A 21045-nucleotide genomic window follows, 5' to 3' on the forward strand; every position below is an offset into this window, starting at 1 on the left:
CAATGTTGGTTGTTGGTCGATGTTTGGCGGACATGGATCATGCACCCGACCAAAAGTTCTGTCATTGTCTGGCGCCAGAGGACTAGACCTGACTGACTCTGAGGCATTCAAATGTTCTGGTCAAGCACTTGAGATTGATGTGCCCGGCTGCACCACCCGAAAGGCGCCTAGTGCAGTCTGGTGTCTGGTCAGCAGTCTGGTCTGGTGGCTCTGCCCGTCCCCTGTGCTGTGATTCAAATCTTCAAATGTTGCGATCACCGCTTCGGTCCGCGTGTCTGACGAGGCCCCACATATCATGCACATTGACCAATACCAGAAACGTATGAGGTATGCACACGCCCAGATGCATAATTTGCCCCACCTTTACATCAATCTCATATGCATATAAGCATCTGCGACTGTTAGCCCTACCCTCCAGCTCCAGCCTGAATTCAGACCTGCACACTAATCTCCCAGACAGAATGGCAAAGCATTTATGTTTTGGCTGCAGAATGCGATCTGACATGGACCATCGTCTGCCCGTGAATCACACATAAGAAGTATTAATGTTCTCAACCTGTGATTTAAGTTGTTTGACTTCCACCACCCTAAAGGTGTTCGTTGGCCAGGTTGCCGCACCAAGGCAGGATTTTCACGACCTGGGTGTCGATTCTGGAATGGTCAAGTCTGGTACAACTCATCAGCTCGACAGTAATATGTCAGCTTGCCCGCTCGAATAAGCCAAAAGCCTAGAGGAAAATAGAAGACCCTAAACAGACATGGTTTGCTTACGCAACTGCCGCTAGGACCAGAGTCAATTGGTTCAATGTTCTGTCTTCCCATGCCTGTCGCCAACTGTCATTGGGCTGGCGCATCGTGGAAATGTTGTCACCAGATTGCCATGCTTGGCATGTCGAGTTTACTCCAGCGAAATATATCCACACATTGAAGGCCTATTACTATCATGTCATGGTCGGTTGGCCGGGTGGTTGCCAACAAGTTGCTGCACCTGGTTCTGTCACCCAAAATGATCTGGCGCTTGGCAACCAGAACAACACTCAAACTCAAGTAGAACCATAGCTACCATATATATCCACCCTTGTGTGAGCGGACGCAGTACAATAGAGTCCTAAAAATATAGCCGGTCCGGTACGAAGGGTTCTCGGCAAACACATTCTTCGGTTGGGAATGCCTCTTCCTTCCCAATGTACCGCCGCGCCAGTTCTCCCGTCGTCAACATGTTCGCCAGGCCACTGTCCCGATTCCTGGCTCCTAGACCACTTTACCAGAGTGTGTACTATTCAACAGCCGAAGCTATAGCAAGGCCAGAGAGTATTGTGCCGCAACCCTCTCACTTCGTCCCCGCATATCAACCCTCGCCTGAGTTCGTCGTCGGGCAGCAAGACTCGTACTGGCAGAAGATTCCAAGATGGCAACATGTTACCAATGAGCAGTTCCTGAGCCACAAATGGCAAATGTCCAACACGGTGCAGTCAGAAAAGGCATTGTGCGAGTTCCTCTCGACAGTTCTTCCCGAGACAATCCCACCACAGAGTGACATGGAACCACATCTGCGCATCACGGATATCAACACACCAAGTCACTTCATCCAGCGTCTCAAAGAGGGAATACAGAGGGCTCCGATGGCAGTACGCCTTTCGCCGCATATCCTCAGCTCAATCAACTGGCAGGACCCAATCAATGACCCTGTGCGCCGGCAGTTTATTCCTTTGTCGTCGCCTCTTAATGTAGACCATCCTGCTGCGGAACTGGATCCCATGAAAGAAAACACATATTCGCCGGTTTCTGGGTTAATTCATCGATATCCTGATAGGGCTTTGTTTTTCGGTAAGTCAAGAAGCAATGACATGAATGGATAATTGTGGCTTTCGCTTCACCTCTGTCCGCGACATATCGTCTCTTGATGAATATGATTCATACCCTTCATTTCTGTGGACATTGCAGGCTAATAGAGCAGCCACCTCCATCTGCCCCGTGTACTGTCGCTTCTGCTTCCGATCTTACACAGTTGGAGCGGAGACAGAGTCAGTCAAGAAGCAGCGCTTTTTGCCCATCATGAAGAAGTGGGAACCTCGTTTCCAATACATTGAGAACACACCATCTCTAAAAGATATTGTCATCTCCGGCGGCGATACCTATCTGCTTGAGCCTGAGCAGTTGAGATACATTGGCGAGAGATTGCTCAAAATTCCGCATATCCGCCGATTTCGATTTGCCAGCAAAGGCCTGTCTGTGTCCCCAAGTCGAATGCTCGACCCTAATGACCAGTGGATGAATGTGGTCATTGAACTGGAGAAGAAGGCGCGGAAAATGGGCAAGCACATTTGTATCCACACACACTTCAACTCAGTCAATGAGATCAGTTGGGTCACTCGGCTCGGAGCTCAACGTTTGTATGAGGCCGGCGTGACAATACGCAACCAAACCGTGTTGCTCAACGGCGTGAACAACACGCCAGAAAAGATGTGTGCCCTTGTCCACGCTCTTGGAGACATCAACATCCAACCCGTGAGTCCCGTTATCCCCCTCCATCCCCCATATGGCTCCTTCATCATCCCTCCAATGTTCTCTTTGCTACGCGCCTAAGTGCTCTCTGGCTCATGATTTGTTAGTACTACGTCTATCAAGGCGATATTGTTCCCGGCGCTGAGGATCTGCGTACACCCATGTACGACAGCTTGAAGCTGGAACGCGCCGTGCGTGGCCAGATTGCGGGGTTTTTGGTGCCCAACTTCATTCTCGATCTACCGGCCGAGGGAGGCAAGCGCTTGACCCGAGGAGTTGAAGATTACGACTACCGCATCGGCTTTTCCAAGTTGACTGCGCCAGGTTTGAAGGGAGAACCTACTACTATGCAGTACTGGGATCCCCTGTGGTCGCTTTCTGATGAAGGGCGAGCCGAAGTGCTAGAGATTTTTAAACAGAAGAAGGAAAAGGCACAAGCGACAAACTAGAATGTATTGAAGAATGAATCTCCCGGCATGGACTTTACCTTGTAAAAGTGCAAGCCAACATCTGCAGATTACTTGAACAATTTGTACTAGGGGGAATTTTGCTCTTGCTCTCTGTCTGATACGGTAATCGTCTCAATTTCCGGAGGAATAGGTGTCGGTGACTTAGCCCAAACACCACCGTATATTATAAGGTTTAGGATAGGTCTTAAGACGGGAAGACAGGCTAGATAATCCCTTAGCGATATCTTAGTTTGCTAAGTGCTTCCAACATACCACATAATGTGCCGATATTTGGTTCCAGCATGCTAAATATTGCCTCAATTACTTGATTCCAAGTCAAGTCCGTGGATTGACCCCCGACGGTTGGTAAAGACAAAATAGTTCGCGCGGTAGCCACGATAAGCACTCTATTTATATAACTAAGTTAGTACAGCCATATCGATATGTGTTAAGTTAACTCACATAAACCCCCCAGCAAAGGTGCAGAAAACTGCTATCCTCTGTGACAGGCGGAGGCGAAGTTTCTGTGTATACACAATAGGGAGCAGAACAAGAAATGCGTCAGAAACAACATTAGGAACGGAATAGCCAATCATCGACATCTTCGTGTCGCTGCATACGTATTCCTTGGTCGGCATGGGGTGAACGGAATCAAATCTTTCCCAAAAAGCACGAAATGGTATACAGCCCATGGAAAATTTCACAATCTAGAAAAAAAGTTAGCGGTATTCTCAGCTCTCTAGAGACTAGATACATCTAGTTCTGTAAGCGTACAGCCGCAGCCTCCCAGGCCAAGACAATAGCAAGTAAGATCCAAATTAATGGCTTACATAGGGTTGAGGTTTTAAAGATACGCCAATATAGAGAAGTTATTGACAATTTAATAATAGAAATAGAAAGACAAAAAAAGAATTTGTTGATAACATGAGCTTGGGCCCAATGTCGTAAAGCTTGGGGCGGCGTGGCCCAAATATGCCTGCCAAGTCCGTATTTCCCCTCTATAACTTAGCTTTAATTTAATCCCAAGGCCAATATATAGTAAGATTGTAACATACTCCAACAAAGGTTAATAGCGACCACGGTTGCCGTGGGAGGCTGTCTATCGTGATTAGCATTACAGCTTTAGTAATTATAACTAGGCCACAAGAGATAAATACCATTGAGGCGATAATCAGCCAGTCGTCTAACCACAATGGACTCTTTGTGATTCTTCGGCAGACAATGCGGAGAGCAATAGCGATAAAACCTAACGCCCAACTAGACAACCCAACTGCTGCTAGCAGGGGATATCTAGTTGCGGTGAGATCGACCCCTGGAGGGGGCTTTCCAATTCTCGCCATACGATCAATTTACCGATAGAAGCGAATAAGAGAGGCAGGTTAACATATATACGGGGCAGTTGTTAACAGTCGTCGCATCAAGTTACGGCGGTCTGGTATGTTTGGCCATGTGGCAGCGCATGTTCCCGGGGGAAACTTCAGTTCATAAACAAAGATGCATGTGATGATAAAAATCAAGCATAGCAAGCACAGCGCAACAATTGCTAGTAAATCAACCGCGAAATCAGTGAAACTAGTAGTTAAACCGAGTGAGTTGAGCCCCCCAAGTGAGTCAGTTAGGTTACAGTACTACGCCACGCTTTGGGCGTTGCAGAGGCAGGCTGCAAGGGGTAAAATCTTCCGAAGGCTTCGAGTCATACATAAAAAGCCTAGAATTTGCATAGAATGGCAGCCATTGCTTGGTACCTATGTGACGCCCCGCGTGCTTCAAAAATGCTGCTAAGTATCAGGCTAGAGAACGAATGCATGAGTCACGAACCAAATACCTGTTATGGACCAATTGCGGGCACATACAAGCACTAAGCTCCTGATGGACGACGTAGTGCTGTACCTGGAGATCCATGGATAAAATTTGTACAAGCCACAGTTGACTGAGAACCAGACGAGAAAACTAATCCCGAGGCGCCTGTTCCCGGTCAAAATTGGTATTCGGAAACGAAGCCAGAGAGAAGGTGGGCACTCGCAACTAAGTCCGCTAATCATCTGAACGCAATATAAAGCGAAGGAATATGGCCCCCTAACCCGGAGGGAATTTCAACATTTTGACACTATGACTAATAGCATTCCCCTCAGGAGCACGGATATAGTTGCCAGGCTAAAGCCAGGCTCGAAACTGAGATTACGCGGCAATACGGCAACGAGTGAATACAGGCGTTAGCTTAGGACGGCGTTATATAGCACACCATACACGAAAAGAGGTACTTGGCGCTACGCTACCTTGAATGCGGCACTCCTTTAAGAAAATGGGAGATTCTATTACATAGCTCGTGTGCTAAACAAGGACCCCTAAAGCGGCGGGGCATAATAGGCGTATTGCTTGCGGTCCTTATACTCCAAGTTTGCTATTAAATTCCGATAAGTTTAATACTATAAGTTACATGTGACGTGAACAAAACGTCAGCGGACCGTCGTTTCACCAGCCACTATTAGCGACGACAGATTTTGGTGGCGCTTGGAGCACACGTCCCTGAGTCAAGCTGCATGCTTCTAGATCGCTTATCCGTTATCGACTGAGTAGCGTCACCACTTAGTCTGCCCCAAAATCCCGGGACACTCTTTGTGTGTAAATTCCCATATAAACCTTACTAAAAAATAGTAAAAATCTACTTTTCAAATTTCTATTTCACCTAAAAAGAAATAGCTATATATAATCTTAATGTAATATTTTGCCCTAACCCTAACTCTTTACGAGGTAGCATAGTTTTCGACTCTCATGTCTGCCTCTGTCACCTCAAAGCGCCAGCCAAAGGTATCTTCAGTCAAAGCTAACTGTATCTCCTTAAATCGAGTGAGAAGCTTGGCGCACACAGGCCCAGCTTCGGCGTGCGAGTCGGGTATATACGTGACTTTTTCTGAAGCTCTGTCAATGCTTACGCGAGGACCAGGAACCAATAGACCAGAATTTTGGCGCCGAGTAATGGACCTCACGGGAACTATTATCGCAGCAGTTCCGACGGCCAAAACCTCTGAAAGGTCTGGCAGCTCTGTATATTTTACGGGCCGCTTCTCGACCTTCCAACCAAAGCTGCGGGATATCTGGGCAATGCTCTGGCTCGTGATGCTGTCAATGATGCACTTTGAGTCTGGTATGAGTATTGTCACATCGTTCTCATCGTCCGGGTTTGACTTGACGCCCACAAAGGCGCAGCTGCTGAACTCGTCAATGTATTCATGCTTAGCACTGTCCAGGTGGAGAGTTAGACCAAAGCCGTCTTTTCGTGCCTTGTCGCTCCACCGGATGACGGGTGCATAGTTGCCACCAAGCTTTGCGTGCCCCGAGCCATTGGGTGCCGTGCGGTCAAAATCATCGAGGATGAGGGCCGTGACCGGACTTGGGCCACGAGAGATCATGCCTCCAGTGGGCACGGCGTAGACGCAAAATGTGAATTCCTCTGGCGCCGCGAGGCTCAGCTGCGGACTGGATCCGTAGAGCTGCGGTCTTAAATACAGAGCAGCCTCGGACTCGTGAGGAGGCACGTAGCAGGCATTTAGAGCTACAACAGATCGACAAGCCTGCACAAACATGTCCACGGGCACATGCGGCATGGACGCAACATCTGCGGAGTGTTGCATGCGATGTGCGTTGCGATCGGGGCGGAAGATGGCAATAGTTTTGTTATTCGGCCCGCGAAACGCCTTGAGGCCTTCTGCTGACTGCTGTCCGTAGTTGAGAGCTGGTGACATGCCATGGAGACGGATATACGGATCAGCCACAAAACGAAGCGGCGACCACTGGCCTGTTGTTCTAGAGTAGGTTGACTCAATATGGCCGTTGACTGGGCAAATGTCGTGTTAGTGGTTAGGCAAACCTCAGTGCGAAGGCTATGTGTACAAAATTGGAAATTGTATCGTATTCACCTTCGCTCATATTAAAGCCTACATTGGACCAGTTGATAGTATCAATCGGCGGCGGAGGGAAGGCAGTCATTGTGAAGGATTGGAGCCTGCACTGGAGAAATGTCGTTACAAGGAACAATAGAAAGAGAATAGGTGCCGGCTTCACACCTTAGCAACACCGCAATCGAGACTTTGACGAATTGTCACCGTATATTTGGGAGCCCCCCGTCAACGAGATGAGTTACCTACTGTGCCTTTCTGGGCAATTCAATTGCAACTCTCGGCAACTCCACAGACTGACCTACTGTTGACCACAAACTGGTAAGGGGAAGATAATGCTGAGCACAAAACACGAGATCTAAACAGCCATGCCCAGACCAACCAGCCCCGCATACACTGTAATCAGTTATGGAGACAAATGTTGTGATGCCTGGCGTCTGGGCTTACGTGTTGAAGATAATGTGTGTCCAGTGCATACACAGGGAGGTGAAGAGCCAAGTCTCCGATAAAATTTACCATCTCCAAGAACATAGTAAGAGCCTTATTAGTAATGCCACTCTGCTTACGAGGTTGCATTGGCGAAGCTAAAGCCGCTTGTGATCTGTTGCTTGACTCCACCCCACTGACACTTGCGGCTTGCTTATGAGGCGGTATTCCCGGCGGAGGATTTCCGAGAATGGCGCAAGAGCTCATCGACTTCATTGCACAGACTGGGTGGAAAGAGACTCTAATCGTGACTATATCGCCGTATTGAATTGGTAACTCCTGCTAAGTTTAATACGACCGTGACAAGACGTTATGCGCAGGGATACTCTGGTACTTTCAGTCAAGTTCAACATTGGCGGCGGGTTAGCCTACTGGATTCGCCTTACTAAGGGGCTGGGTGAGCTCAACTGTCATTCAGATAATCTGACAAGAGTTTTGGGGCATCGTCTAAAGTAGGGATACGGCTAATAGGACTTGTTATCTGGATAATACCATCTGTTCCAAGTGATTTTATAATAAGTTTTGCCGTAAAGAACCAACCTTTAGCCAATGATCTATTCCAAGATTACCACACAGCTGCTGACTTCGCCCATCAAGTGCGTTAGCTTTTAAGTTGACCCTAATTAATTATTCGTTCATATCTCCCGAGACTTCAATTTTCAATCTTTCATTCATCACATAAACAACAACTACACTATTCATAAGAATTTGCAACGTAGACTACACAATGGGTTCCATCAGTTGCGACTCGGAGCGTGCTGTTGCTGGCATCTTCAACTCGGCCGTTGCCGCCTGGGCAATCGGCCCTGCTTGGGAGCTAGGTCTTTTGGATGAATTGCGAAACAACAGAGTGCTCAATGCCAAAAAGTTTGCCCAGCAAAATAACCTGCACAGCGGGTCGACTGAGGGAATGGTGGCTGCTTTGGCGATTGCCCACATCGTCACCCGAGATGGCGATAACATCATTCCTGGGCCGCTCTTTGACGAGACGTACCGCTCCAAGTCACTCTTCCATTGGCTATGCCTTGGATCAGGCGAGCTCTTTTCCAAGATGCAGTATCATCTCCGCAACGAGAACCGCAAGGGAGAAGATTATTACACCCGAGACGCCGCCGCCATTGCCTATGCTTGCCGGGACATCAACACATATTACTTTGACCCGGCCTTCTGGGCAGCTATGGGTGGTCTTGGCTACGATTTCAAGTCAGTTGTTGACCTCGGGTGCGGCAGCGGCAAGCGCCTCATGCAGATTCTGGACAGTTATCCTGGCACCAAGGCTATTGGCGTCGACTTGGCCAGCCCATCTCTTCAGGTTGCCGCCGCCGAAGCCAAGCAGCTTGGCTATGGTGGTCGTCTCAATTTTGTCGAAGGCGATGCCCGCAACCTTCAATACCGCGAGGAGTTCGCCGAGGTTGATCTTTTGACCTGCTTCATGATGGGACACGATTTCTGGCCACGAGAAAGCTGCATCAAGACATTGCGACGTCTGCATGACTCCTTTCCCAATGTCAAGCGCTTCGTGCTCGGTGACGCCACTAGGATCCTGTTGAACTCCAAGGGTTCCCGGACTGCTGTTCCCGAGAGCAACGTTCCCATTTTCACGCTAGGATTCGAGCTCGGCCATGAAATGATGGGCGTGTATATGCCCACGATGGATGAGTGGGACAGCGTCTTTGAAACGAGTGGATGGCGATGTGTCAAGAAGCATCCTATTCCCAATTTGACATTGTCTATAGTATTTGTTTTGGAACGACTATGAACTATTAGAATGAGGTAGTCTAGAAAGCCATCGAGATCAATGAACCTACAAATTGTAACAAATGGAATATGGTGGGTGGCTCTACTTAGTTTTTAAATATCGAATAAAGATTCAATCCTAGCGCGCCGCAAAGTAATGGGTAATTATTGCCTAAAAAAACGAGGATAATTTGAAAATGGCTTTCTCATTGTCTCCATGTGCTTGTAGTTGCGGTTCGTTAGACGCGGCTGTGGTGTCAATGGGTTGTTGGCGCTCATCGCCTACCAAAGCACCTTGAACCTAACTCGTCATCCAATTCATCATTGAACTCAACGAAACTTCATGGATTGAATGAGGCAACTGGTTTATAATATAACTAAATCTACTACGTAATAATAAATTACCACACACAAAAGAAAACTAAAACGAACGAATTACCTTGACACACGAGATCCGACCCTTTCTACAGCCTCATTAAATATCCATAATATATAAGAATTTCCACTCTGACGTGCTTGCCGACCACTGAAGTTCAACATTTATCTAATATAAATACTCCACAGCCGAATGATTACAGAACCCGTGGTTTCCTGCTTGCAGACCTCTGAGCTTCCCCGGGCCGAATCTGCTACGATGCCGCATGGTTTCATTCAGAGAATACTCGCATATTGTCCAGGATACGGAGGCCGTCTTTCACTTGTAATGTCAAGTTTTTCATCTTCGAGGAGATGTATGGTCAGTTTCCGCGTTCCAGACAACGAAAACAGATATGTGCACTTGGGAATAAACTGACCTTGGCGCTATCAAACTTGTCAAACACGGTGTAGTGCTCGGCATCGATATCAATAACAGCTTTGATAAACTCAGGATACCTCGATTCCCAGCCGAGGAGCTTTTCGTCCCGGAATTCATCGTAGACACCTCGAGTTGGCTGCGTGCAGCGTAGCATGACAGCTGGTGGCACAGTCGCAGGATTTTCCACATTAACAGTAGGTGGCGGGTGTGTCGCCGTTGTCACGGGTTTCCAGGCACCGCCAAGAGGTTTATGAAGTACGTCGCCCTGTTGCAGAATGAAAGATCTCTGGGGCAACACAACATGCATCGTTCTTCCCTGGCATACTGGGGCATCCCAGCTCGGCAGGTCCCAGCACACCAGCATGAGACATGTGCTCTCGAAAGACTTCTGCATCAGCGGGTTACTGCTGTCCTTGAAGAAGGGCTCCGGGGTTCCCTCCCGCTCATTTTCGTACTCGTCTAGCATATCGTCGGACACGGAACGATGGTACGGGGCATCAATAATGAGCAATCCGGCAATCTGGAGATTGACAGACGAGTCATCTGCTAACAACCTCGCAATCGCGATGGACATATAGCCACCGAAAGACCAACCTGTTTTGATTATTGGTTAGAGAAGACTCATCATCTGCTGGACGTTCTTTAGAGGCAACGGAAAGGAAAAGTTAAGTGAGCATGGCGTAATCAAGGGACGACAAAAGAGGGCAAGCAAACCTCCCAACACAATGGATCCAGTGATTCCGGCCTGCAGAATGAGAGAAATATAGTGCTTGGCCATTCCATCTATACCTCCTTCCCATACGGAATCGTCCCCATGCTTCGGATTGTGGATGGCCCATACATCCCGATGCAGGTTTCCAAGGAGGAAGTAACTGAAAGTTGTACCTCCGCCATCATGGATTAAAATGAGAGGAGGTGGTGGATTAGCTCTCTTCCTAGGCGGCACGAATTGTAACTGCGTGGGATTTGGGGCGTCTAGGAACATTGTTGACGATTTTCCGTCTCCAAAATAAGGGAATTTCGGCGATATTTCCTTGCCGTATAACCTGGGTTTGTCCTGGTTCAGAATCCAGGCCGGCTGATGAGCAGCCACGATGGGACTCGGTATAATGTCAAATGGACCTCTTATTAGAACTAAAAATTCCTAGAGAAAATCGAATGGCACTGCACTTCTTTAGTGGACAGTTTAGTACTTATATGGTCTTACGTAAGCTAGAAAAGCCGCATACGTCGATATTCTGCAACAACCTGTGTCAACGGGAGTCGCTGTAGGGACCGCTCTACGCCATCTGGCCATTGCATTGACCTTCGCCTTGACCAACCTTTCGTATCTGGGCATTTCCGATGATCTAATAAATCAGGGCCCCTTAAATCCCTCAAATCCCTCAAAATATCCCTATATAAAGAGACGTATGTTACTTTATTCCTAAAGTTAGTCAATCAAGTAAACATTTTCCAATTCAATTGTTTAACTGCCCTCAATATCTGGATTTTGGCGATCTTGTCATATATCATCATTGTTGATCGGAGGCGAGAGAGCTCAATGGGCGCTTTGGATGTAAGGTTATTTTTGGCCAAGTATATATAGCACTTTACAATATAACACGTAGTAAATGTGATCGCTCACAGCCAGCATTGTGTTACCATCAACGGCTAGCGATCCGGATAGGGTGTTAAAGCATGTGATAGTATCATGACATTAGAAGCGCTGACCAGCGCGTCACTGCTATTTTCCCGATAGAGATCGCACACAATTCATCAATGGGAGTGTCTTGGCACATCAAATACTGAACCTGGTTTGATTGCTCGAATTGGGCCCTCAGGTGACATGGACAAAGGACTGCAAGCGGATATTGCGGATGGTTATGTGAGACCAGGATATTTTACCTTGCATATTATTGGGTTTTCTCTGCTAGGAGAGAGTTAGCATGTCTGGTAGAGAAGTCTAGAGATAGTAGACCAGACATGATTGCAACCCTTTTACTGATTGTCGATTGGCCATCACGGCATTTTCCCAGTTCACCTTGATGAAGCCAAAGGTCAGCCATATTTGACGCATGTGATATGCAGTTATCGGGGCTGATATCACTATAACGGTGACTCACCTCACCCACAGGTGGGAACATTGAATTACTGGGCTCCTTGCGTCAGCCAGTGGGGTTAGCGCCACTAATTCATGAAAACGATCTACCAATTTTACTTGACCAATAGGCGTCCACGCTTTGAGTGCTTGGATTCCCAACTAGGAAGGTGCTTTGGCCTTGAGTTGCCATCGATTTTACTCAGTGATTTGCCCAAGGGTTCTGGGATTCAATAGTGCCCATTCACAACAGTTCAAGTTTGCCTTTTCTTGCATGTACTCATTAAATATCAAGAAGCAGGAAAAGGTCAGACTGTTGGCAAAGCGAAGGGAAGAGCACGCAAAGTATTTTAAAAAACGGAAAAAATTCTGTCTCGTTACTTCTAGATATTTGATGATGATAGACTATACTAAATTTGACTCACAAAGTCTGCAAAGAGAGATCTATGCCTAAAGACCCTTTCTCTTACCGTGACCATTCTTGCGGTCGCAGTCTCTTATGGCCATGTACTAACTGCTATTCGTGTGCCTTACTAACACTCTAACCTTTTTATAAGAGCCACCTAGGTACTCAACGACGGCTTGGATCAAAAAGTGGAACTTCCATAGGTAGCTGTAAATGGGATCTTAGCGAATCCATGGATGCAGCTACATGAGTGCTGCTGTAGGGCCGGCGCGTAAAAAAGATGAGCATGTCACGGGTGGCTACTCTTGACTTGTCTTCGGGGTAGACCGCCGTGAGACTATGTTTGCGCTCGTGATCTACTACCACAAGAGTGTCAAGTAGAGAGCTATGTCGTATGCGGCCGAGAATGTTGTGAGGAGACGTTTCCCGCAACGATATCCCAGTGGTTTCATCCATGTCGTGTATAAAGGTAGCGCCGCTGTTAGAGGTCATGTTTGTAGATCCAAGAAACGTCGTCATAGTGTGGTCGACACCGTCTGAGTGAACGCCTTCGAGCGCCGGTTCACCGAGAATGTCTGGTGTGGTGATTGTGCGCAAGTTAAACAGCGTGCATACCCACTGGTTCTTAGAATAGTCGAGGTTAGGACGCAGTTTAATTGATATGCCGTTGATGACCATGGCTTTAAATACAAGAAGTGCCTGGAATACACTGTTTAATTGAAGATCGTTCTGGACCTCGTTAAAGTGTCGCAGTTTTCCCGAATCATGTCTCTTGAAATCTTCGTCCTCGGATAACATGAACGGCTGGTACTCCAGTCGACGCACTGTCTGTGTCCCAAAGTCTAAGCAGAAGCGACTATTTCGTGACTTGCGGAATGGTAGCGTAGGATCGTCTTCCAGACTGTCGCTAACAAATGCCAGCGAGGCCACGTCTGCCTCGTGGGCTCCCAGACCGAGAAGTATGGGAAGCATATCTTTTGACCGTACAAAAATGGCTCGTTCCCGAAGATAGCGCTCCCGAAGCTTCATGACCTCTGCGACGGCCTGGTAAAAACTTGGCTTGAACATATGGCTTCCTACTTGAAGTTGTCTTGAGTCTGGTATCTTCTCATGCTTTGGCAAAGTTGGTGGTGGTATAAAATGATGCGGAATAGCATGGTGAGCTGCTACAGCTTCGACGGCTTTGTCTTTGTTTGATTCATGGAAGAAGCGCCGGCCATAACTCGCAGATGATGTGCCAATTTGCCCAATAGGCAGCTGAGTAGCTGACACCCGCACCGTTCGCAATGCTGGAGATAGTGAACCCATGGTTAAATGCCGGGTCGTAATGCTGATGTGGTTTGTTTTGGATTTAAAGCGACTGTTTCATTTGGTCGTATGTCGCCTGCCCCCTGCTTGTTCCTTCGATGAATGGCTGCTGATTGCTCAATGCCAAAATGCGTTGCACCCGTTGATCGTTTAACCGGCTTTTCCGAGTGTATGGAGTTTACTCTGCCTAAAATTAGGAAAGGCACAGGCACACCAACCCAAGTAATTGGTAACCCTTTCACGAAACGGCTGGCTTTTCAGGAAAAGTTTCCCTCCCACAATTGCCAAAGTCGAAGCCAAGAAAATGATAAAGATCAGTTGATCTAAGAAATACAGTTCTTGGCGGAATGAGTATCTAAGAGGTTACGACTCCTAGCATAGCATTCTATAAATGGATTAATTATTCGTTTGTTGAGCCAGCAACTCAATTTAAAAGCGCTAAACAAAATTAAAAAAATTCTTGGACACAAAAGTGTCAGGTGTGCTGATTTGGCGTCTGATGTCAGACAGATGCTGAGCTTATCAGATCAAGCCGACCATATTACGGCGTTCTGCCTAGCGTTGGTTCTTAGTAAGTGTTGACAGTTAACTACAACCTTGAAAATGAAGTTCCACAAAGGCTGTGCTGGTGGATCACTCACAACACCAGGGCAAAAGTTTCATCAGCAGGATGAATCGAACGATGCATAGCCTAGAAGGCTTTTAGAAGGTCATTCTATTTGGATACATCAGCTACGTGATGCAATGATCTATTCTGCCATCCTACAGATGTGAAACCCAAGTATGGGCTGATCGGCGTTTGACATAACTTTCGCTTCGGAGTAGTTGCTTTCTAGTTTGCAGAAATATCGCATCGTATCCAATAAGATGGGGGAGTAGACCTTTACGCGAAATAGTGGATTACACCAGTTCAATGGCTCACAGGCAGTTGCTTCTGCATCTGCCAATGATGGTGACGTCACATAGGCCCCTTGAAAATGTATACTTGAGCATAAAATATAGTCAATAATCTTGTAAGCCGAACCAAACCAATTCCGTGATGCATGCTCCTGTGTGATCAACTCTAAACACTCGTTTCGTCGATTTCCAGTGCATAACCTTCTCCAGAAACATTGAGTATTTTCCCCTGGTCCAACGTAATCACGACATCCGCGTCAGATACCATGTCCATTCTATGTGCAATCATGATCATAGTGCAGCCAGATTTGGAAAACTGGTCAAAGACTTGCTGCGCACGTTGCTCGGTTTCTCGATCCATGCTACTGGTGGCTTCATCGATGAGAATAATTCGGCTTTTTGTGAGTTCATTGTGTAAAACCGCACGCGTCAAGCAGAGTAATTGCGTTTCTCCTGCTGAGAGTTTTAACTCTGCAATGTCCGTATCAAGACCTCCTCTCTGTTGGATGGATTCCTGTAGACCCACGCGAGTTAACGCAGCCATCAGAACAGTATCATCGACCGGATGGGAACCTTGAGATGTAAAGGGGCACAGGTTAGTTCGGACAGATCCAGGCATGGCAACTGGATCTTGAGTAAGTGTGGTGATGTGAGATCGAAGGCGATTCAAAGAGACGCTGGTGGTGTCAACACCATCTATCCGTATGGAGCCAGAGAATCTGAGCAGCCTAAGTAGAGCAAGGACAAACGAGCTTTTGCCACTTTAGTGCTAGAGTTAGCCACTATTCATAGGAAGTCAACATTGCCAAGCAAAGGGAACACGTACCTTCCTGTTCGGCCGATGACACCAACCTTTTGGCCAGGTCTAATAACGATAGAAATATCGTCCAAGACGGCATTCGCTGACGCATCATCCATGCTTCCTGAAGTTAGCCTTGTTAAGCCCCAAAAACGACTTCATTCACGTGAAAATCTTTCCAAGTACTCACTCGTATTTAGCCTCAAGGTGATCGATCTCGATCTTCCCAGGACTGGGCCAGGACTCTGGCGGGGTTGAGGGCTCTGCAACTTCATGCTCAACTGGCGTTTCGAGCACATAGCTCCTCAGCCGGGTAATGGCCCCCAATGACGTTTCAAGATTAGTCCACTGTTGGATGAGAAGAGACAGGTTTTCACCGTATCCAATCATATTGACCAGAGCGAGCCCAATAGAAGTTTGGGTCGATATGTTTCCAACCTTGAGCGCAAGAGTAACAAGAGTGATGGCTATGCATAAAACAAACATATCAAGAGAGAGCGTAAGCCAACGCTGAATGCAAAACATAAGATAGTAGGGCCGCTGTGAGCGATTCAGCAGCTGTAGACCGTAGTCTAGAAACTTGGATTGCCAGCTGAAAGCCCGAATATGCTGGATGCCAGATGCTACCTCAGAGAATATCGTGTAGAGCGGTGATTTAGCCTCAAGATCGAGGTGCCGCATTTGGCGGGATGTGCGTAGATAGAAGCTCTGAAGCAAGTAAAGCGCCACAACTAAGACAGGGATCATTGCAGCCGCGTATTTTGCACCAGAAGAAATGATAGCGATGGTAGCAATGTTGGTTAGTCCAACTAGAGTCATAAGTCAGCTTTGAGGCACTTCAATCTTAAGAATGGATTGTAGTGATAAACTCTCAAGTTTCATTCGGTGTCAACATACGGAACGTTACCAGGAAGAACGATATCGGCAACTCTTGACTGACTAATGTCATATCTTGGCTAAACCTGTGATCACCAAAACGTTAGCTCCGTGTGTACGAATGCATTTTCTGTGAGGGAGAGTTAGGATATCCCATACCTGTTCAATGTGTTTCCAGTATCAATGCGAGTTAGGTGCCACAGAGGCTGCCTATTACATGCCACCGTTGTTAAACCCCTTACATGTTCCTGGTTATATGTGTGACTCGGCCGTACTAACCTCATTACAATATCCAATAGGGTCCAGTGCAGGTTCTCAGCCGACTTGGGTACGAGCTTTAACATGAAGAATCTGGAAAGGAAGTATTAGTTGGCGGTTGGGAACGCCGGGGAGAAGGGGATGGGGAACATACGCAAGCGCCACAATTCCGAGAAACAGTCCAAGGATGGCCCAGCCTGCATACCCAATAAAGTACAGGTTATTGTTCGGGTCTCTGTCTAACCATACCCTAACCCAAATATCTGTCGTGACGATGTACCGCATTAGTTTTACTCTACGGTGTAATATCCAGACACGGAACGGAATGTTGTGTATCACTTACTGGGCATTTGACTGGCGCCAATATAGACCGCAGCAAGGAAGAACCAAGTTGCGATAGTGAGCTTGCCAATCGACTGGAAATAAAACTTGTACAAAGAAAGATCTCCACCTTGGCGTTGGGCATCACTGTCACTGACATGCTTGGTCGAAGTGTCATGGTTCTGCTCATCCGAAGACGGCGCCAGAGTAGACGAAGATTCTCGATTGCCGTATACCTCGTCATTTTGATTGGGTTCGCTCTTATCACCCATCGGTCGCAAATTTGTATCGCAGGTTTCGAAACGTATTGTACCTCCTGGTAATATCTCGACCTGGAAGTCGGCCGAGGAGGCATGAGAAACTAGATATATATGTGATGAGCAACGTATGAGCCTGACCATGTCCAAGAGAAAATACCTACCACTATGAGTTGCCAAAACAACGGTCGTTCCGCTCTTACGCAAGATTCCTTTCGGTCCCAGTAGTCGTGAGAAAACGGTAGAAGAGGTGCGCTGATCTAGCGCACTGAAGCAATCGTCCAGCACAACGATTCGTTGTCGAGAATAGACCGCTCTTGCCATAGCCTGATAAAAGTTAGCATGTGAGAGTTATAAGTGATACATGACATACTAGTCGCTGTTTCTGGCCCCCACTGAGTCTCGATCCTCCACTCCCTGCGATGGTGTCGCGGCCTTGCGGAAGCTCATTGAGGTCTTCGTTCAGGGCACAGGCGTGTACGACAGTATTGTACCAAGTTTCGTCCAAATCTTCGGGGCCGACAATGTTGTCCTTAATCGATGTGTTTCTTAGCCAAGTCGCCTGCCCACAATACGCAATACTTGGACTGCTGGTATTTACTGTCCCTTGACTCAGCTCTACTTCGCCTAAAATTGCTTTCAGCAGTGTCGATTTGCCAGATCCAACAGGACCGGTGATAACAGTAAAGCTTGATCGCGGGAGCACCAAATTGAGGTCTTTAAGAACGGGCTCGGTCGTGGATTCGAAAGCCACCAATACCCCTTCAAAACGAATTTCGGCCCCAGGCCCTTTCTCTGCGAGTTGCTGCATTTGCTGTGGGCTAGCCTCTCGGTCATCTTTGTCTGCAGTGCTAGCGGTTACGTCACGATATCCATTTCTCTCAGGCAAAAGAAGGAATCCTTGAATTCGCGTAAAGCATCCAGAGATGCTCCAAAGCACGGGAAACCCCATGAGGAGTATGGTAAAGGGCTGCGCAACAAGAGTGATAATGGACAATGTGGTGAATGCCTCAGCAGCTGAGAAACCGGACCCCAGCTGTGTCCAGAACAAGCTGCCAGCGATAACTAGCACCGGTGCAATGGAAAGGCTAAATGTTCCTGCAAAAGCATAAGCCACAACTTCGCCATCCGTCTCAGAACTGGGATACTTACCGATCGAATACATGATAACGACCAGGGCTCTGTATTTCTTAGAGAAATTCATCTCGATGACTCGAAGATTTTGTATGTGATCAAAGAACCAGGGGCCAAGACCCATCATTTTTATTCCTTTCAGTTGTGCCAGTGTATCGGAGGTTGTGGCCACTCGCTCTTGGACCTTTTGATTCCAAGCTACTTTCGCTGGGGCTAACTTGGTGGCGAGGATCATCGAAGCAACCGTGGTAACTGTCAAGGTAGTGTGAGCCAAGTGATTGCAAACGTCCGATACAAGTCGTATCGTCTAATAAGGGAGTATTACTTAGAGCTGGAATGGCTACCAAAAATGTTGCGCCGCCCACGTATCTAGACAGGATGAATGCTCCGACTCCGATTTCGACCATGCTAGCCCATGTGTCGTGCATACCCTCCAGCGCTATAGCTATGCTATCAATATCGGTACTCATGTGAGTCACCGCAGCTGAAGCAGTCACATCGGATTGTAGTCGGAAAATCTTCTTGTAAATTAAGGCGACAAGGGCTCCTCGTAGCATGGTGATGTATCGGTAGTTTAAATGGATATAGCAACCTCGTGATAGCTGATACCGCTGGTTAGATGATCGTGCTCCAAAGATAGTGACTCAGTTAGCATAAGGATCTGGAAGCAATATAACGTACTCCGATCCCCAAGTAGATAAGCACAGTAGCCCCGATGAGTCCATTTGCAGAGTTGGCTGGTAGATCTGGATCACCAACAGCTTCGACAATCCTGCGTAGAAGAAATGGTTGCGACAAGGTAAAAGCGGAAAACATAATCCTAGGCACGACAACGGCCAGCACCGGTCGTGCGAAAACCTTCGCTGACGCTTTGAGGAGGGCATTATTGGAGTTCTTATCGGCTGAGTCAATGTTATTAGTAGAGGCCAAAAGGCAACATACACAGCCGACTCACCGGTCTCCCAAGCTTTATCTACACGAGCGAGTAAAGCGTTCGACTCAAAATCGGATCCGATGTTCTGCAAGTTGTCAACGAGCAGCATGGACCGGAATCCAGCAATCAGAGTGGAATTCAGCCAGATAAAAAGGCGGCGGTTCCAGAATCCGCTGCCGGCTTCTCGGCTCGTCGCGTCACGGTCGCTGCTTTGGTAAAATAGCTTTCGCTTTGGAAGTTCTTCCAGAAAAAGCAGACAAAATCTCAGCACGAGTGTAGATATGAGGACGTATCCCTCTCCATGCAGCCCTGGACGTCTGAGGAGAGACCGTACGGTCGCAATGTCAAGAAGAATAGTCAAAGCCAAGTATATACTGAGAATAGCGGACAGGCGCACCGAATGTCGGTGTTGACTCCATAACAGAGCCAGAATACAGATTGAGGCTAGAAGTGAGAGCGCTGCCGCAGCTACAGACGTCCCTTTCTGGTGTTCGAACGATGTCCGACACCACAAAACTAAGTTTGCTACATCGACGGAAACGAGTGAAGTACCAGTTGCCTGTCAGGTCCAGGCCGGCGGTATGTTAGCACAGTAGAGGGCCAAAAGACAAGGAGGGACTCTCGGGGGCCCTGAAACAGCAGTATCGCATGCCGATGTTTATAGATATGATGATAAAGGGAAATGTAATTCACAATGAAACTACTCACCAGCTTTGCCCATAGAAGCAACCCTGGACGCACTCGAGCAGGTTTACGGAACAGCCGATACACAGAGAGTGGCGTTACACACACAAAAATAACCGTTGGCACAATCGTCATTACCACATGCTCAAATGTGAGCGTGAAGTCGAACTGGCCATTCAGTTGTGGCCCAAACGAATCATCGCCAGCGGTGACGCTCGAGTTGGTGGCCATGAAGGGCTACCAGCTTATTGATGGCAAGTATCGAGCTTCAGGCAATGTTCCTTTTGCTATGATCTGCTGCAGACTGGGGAGCAAGCATAGCAAGGAACAAGAAGCAGGGAAGTAAGTGGTGAAGAAGAAGATACACATGCAAATACGACACTTGTCTACGTGACGACTTTGGTGTGGCGTTGGTTGAAGTGCCTGAATACCTCAATAGGCTGTATAGTTGCCTCCAGACCAGGCACCTTATTACATGCCTAGGCATGTATCTAGACATCTATCCTTGCCGCCAGCAGCATGCACAAGGAGCCAAGAACTCTGTCATTTCTGGCCTGTAGCTTTCCCATCGGCTAGCTGAACCGATCATGGGCAACGCATCATCCAGCTGCCCTTTTGAGCATTCTTAGCGCTTCTTGTGGTCTGGAACCTTGAAACGTCAACTCGGACAGCCTCCGCCGATGCGGCGGAGACCTAGTCAAGCATTTTTCAAGCTGGGCCAGGCTGGCCCATTGTTAATCTCACACCCTCTGTGCCAGGTTCTGCGCTAATCTCGGCCGATGTTGATGGCGCGGATCACTGATGGGACGGCGCTAAAAGCTGACAGCATGCATTTTGGATTTCATTTACAAACCAACTGCCCTAATCTTCGTTGGCTGAGTAGCTGCCTGACAGATTGACGAGTTTACTGCATCGAGCTGTCTTGTCGGACGGGAGACAATATCGCTTTAACAATGACTTTACAGGATGCGCATTCTTAGAGACACTTATCCATGTCAAAGTGTGGAAATTTAATTGATGTAGCCTCTATTCTTCATAGATTTAGGACTACCAGAGGACCTACCTATCTACATAATACTCGTCTTTGACACGCACAAAATTGCCGTCGTACTTTTGTTGTAGGGTAGGACACTCTCACTATGTTATTAAGGTACGGGATGGGCTGGTGTGCAATGCTCTGTCAGGCTTAAATGAGGAAGAGTCTATCGTGTGTGAATGTTAA

General features: G+C 47.6%; 6 protein-coding genes across 6 annotated transcripts; 2 read left to right on the plus strand and 4 right to left on the minus strand.

Annotated features, from left to right (window-relative positions):
* Window positions 1-1217: 1217 nt before the first annotated feature.
* On the plus strand, window positions 1218-2954 carry VFPPC_12686 (L-lysine 2,3-aminomutase; the record flags this gene model as incomplete). Its single annotated transcript, XM_018290463.1, has 3 exons — window positions 1218-1827; window positions 1958-2508; window positions 2613-2954. 3 exons carry the CDS (start codon window positions 1218-1220, stop codon window positions 2952-2954), a joined length of 1503 nt encoding a protein of 500 aa, XP_018148089.1.
* A 2744-nt stretch (window positions 2955-5698) lies between these two features.
* VFPPC_00078 (branched-chain-amino-acid aminotransferase 5) lies at window positions 5699-6941 on the minus strand (the record flags this gene model as incomplete). The annotated part of the gene is made up of 2 exons (XM_018280172.1): window positions 5699-6789; window positions 6872-6941. 2 exons carry the CDS (start codon window positions 6939-6941, stop codon window positions 5699-5701), a joined length of 1161 nt encoding a protein of 386 aa, XP_018148090.1.
* A 1122-nt stretch (window positions 6942-8063) lies between these two features.
* On the plus strand, window positions 8064-9095 carry VFPPC_12687 (methyltransferase MppJ; the record flags this gene model as incomplete). Its single annotated transcript, XM_018290464.1, has 1 exon — window positions 8064-9095. One exon carries the CDS (start codon window positions 8064-8066, stop codon window positions 9093-9095), a length of 1032 nt encoding a protein of 343 aa, XP_018148091.1.
* A 625-nt stretch (window positions 9096-9720) lies between these two features.
* On the minus strand, window positions 9721-10854 carry VFPPC_00079 (thioesterase domain-containing protein; the record flags this gene model as incomplete). The annotated part of the gene is made up of 3 exons (XM_018280173.1): window positions 9721-9792; window positions 9868-10463; window positions 10584-10854. 3 exons carry the CDS (start codon window positions 10852-10854, stop codon window positions 9721-9723), a joined length of 939 nt encoding a protein of 312 aa, XP_018148092.1.
* Window positions 10855-12520: 1666 nt separating this feature from the next.
* VFPPC_12688 (2OG-Fe dioxygenase domain-containing protein) lies at window positions 12521-13663 on the minus strand (the record flags this gene model as incomplete). The annotated part of the gene is made up of 1 exon (XM_018290465.1): window positions 12521-13663. One exon carries the CDS (start codon window positions 13661-13663, stop codon window positions 12521-12523), a length of 1143 nt encoding a protein of 380 aa, XP_018148093.1.
* Window positions 13664-14726: 1063 nt separating this feature from the next.
* On the minus strand, window positions 14727-20054 carry VFPPC_00080 (ABC multidrug transporter; the record flags this gene model as incomplete). Its single annotated transcript, XM_022428160.1, has 15 exons — window positions 14727-15321; window positions 15387-15479; window positions 15550-16168; window positions 16257-16321; window positions 16395-16445; window positions 16515-16586; window positions 16648-16756; window positions 16837-17175; window positions 17236-17398; window positions 17445-18169; window positions 18224-18457; window positions 18531-18807; window positions 18887-19107; window positions 19161-19698; window positions 19848-20054. The coding sequence occupies 15 exons, from the start codon at window positions 20052-20054 to the stop codon at window positions 14727-14729; spliced, it is 4308 nt and encodes a 1435-aa protein (XP_022284650.1).
* Window positions 20055-21045: the final 991 nt, after the last annotated feature.

The sequence above is a fragment of the Pochonia chlamydosporia genome, chromosome 1 (genome assembly GCF_001653235.2).
Source record: "Pochonia chlamydosporia 170 chromosome 1, whole genome shotgun sequence".
NCBI lineage: Eukaryota > Fungi > Ascomycota > Sordariomycetes > Hypocreales > Clavicipitaceae > Pochonia > Pochonia chlamydosporia.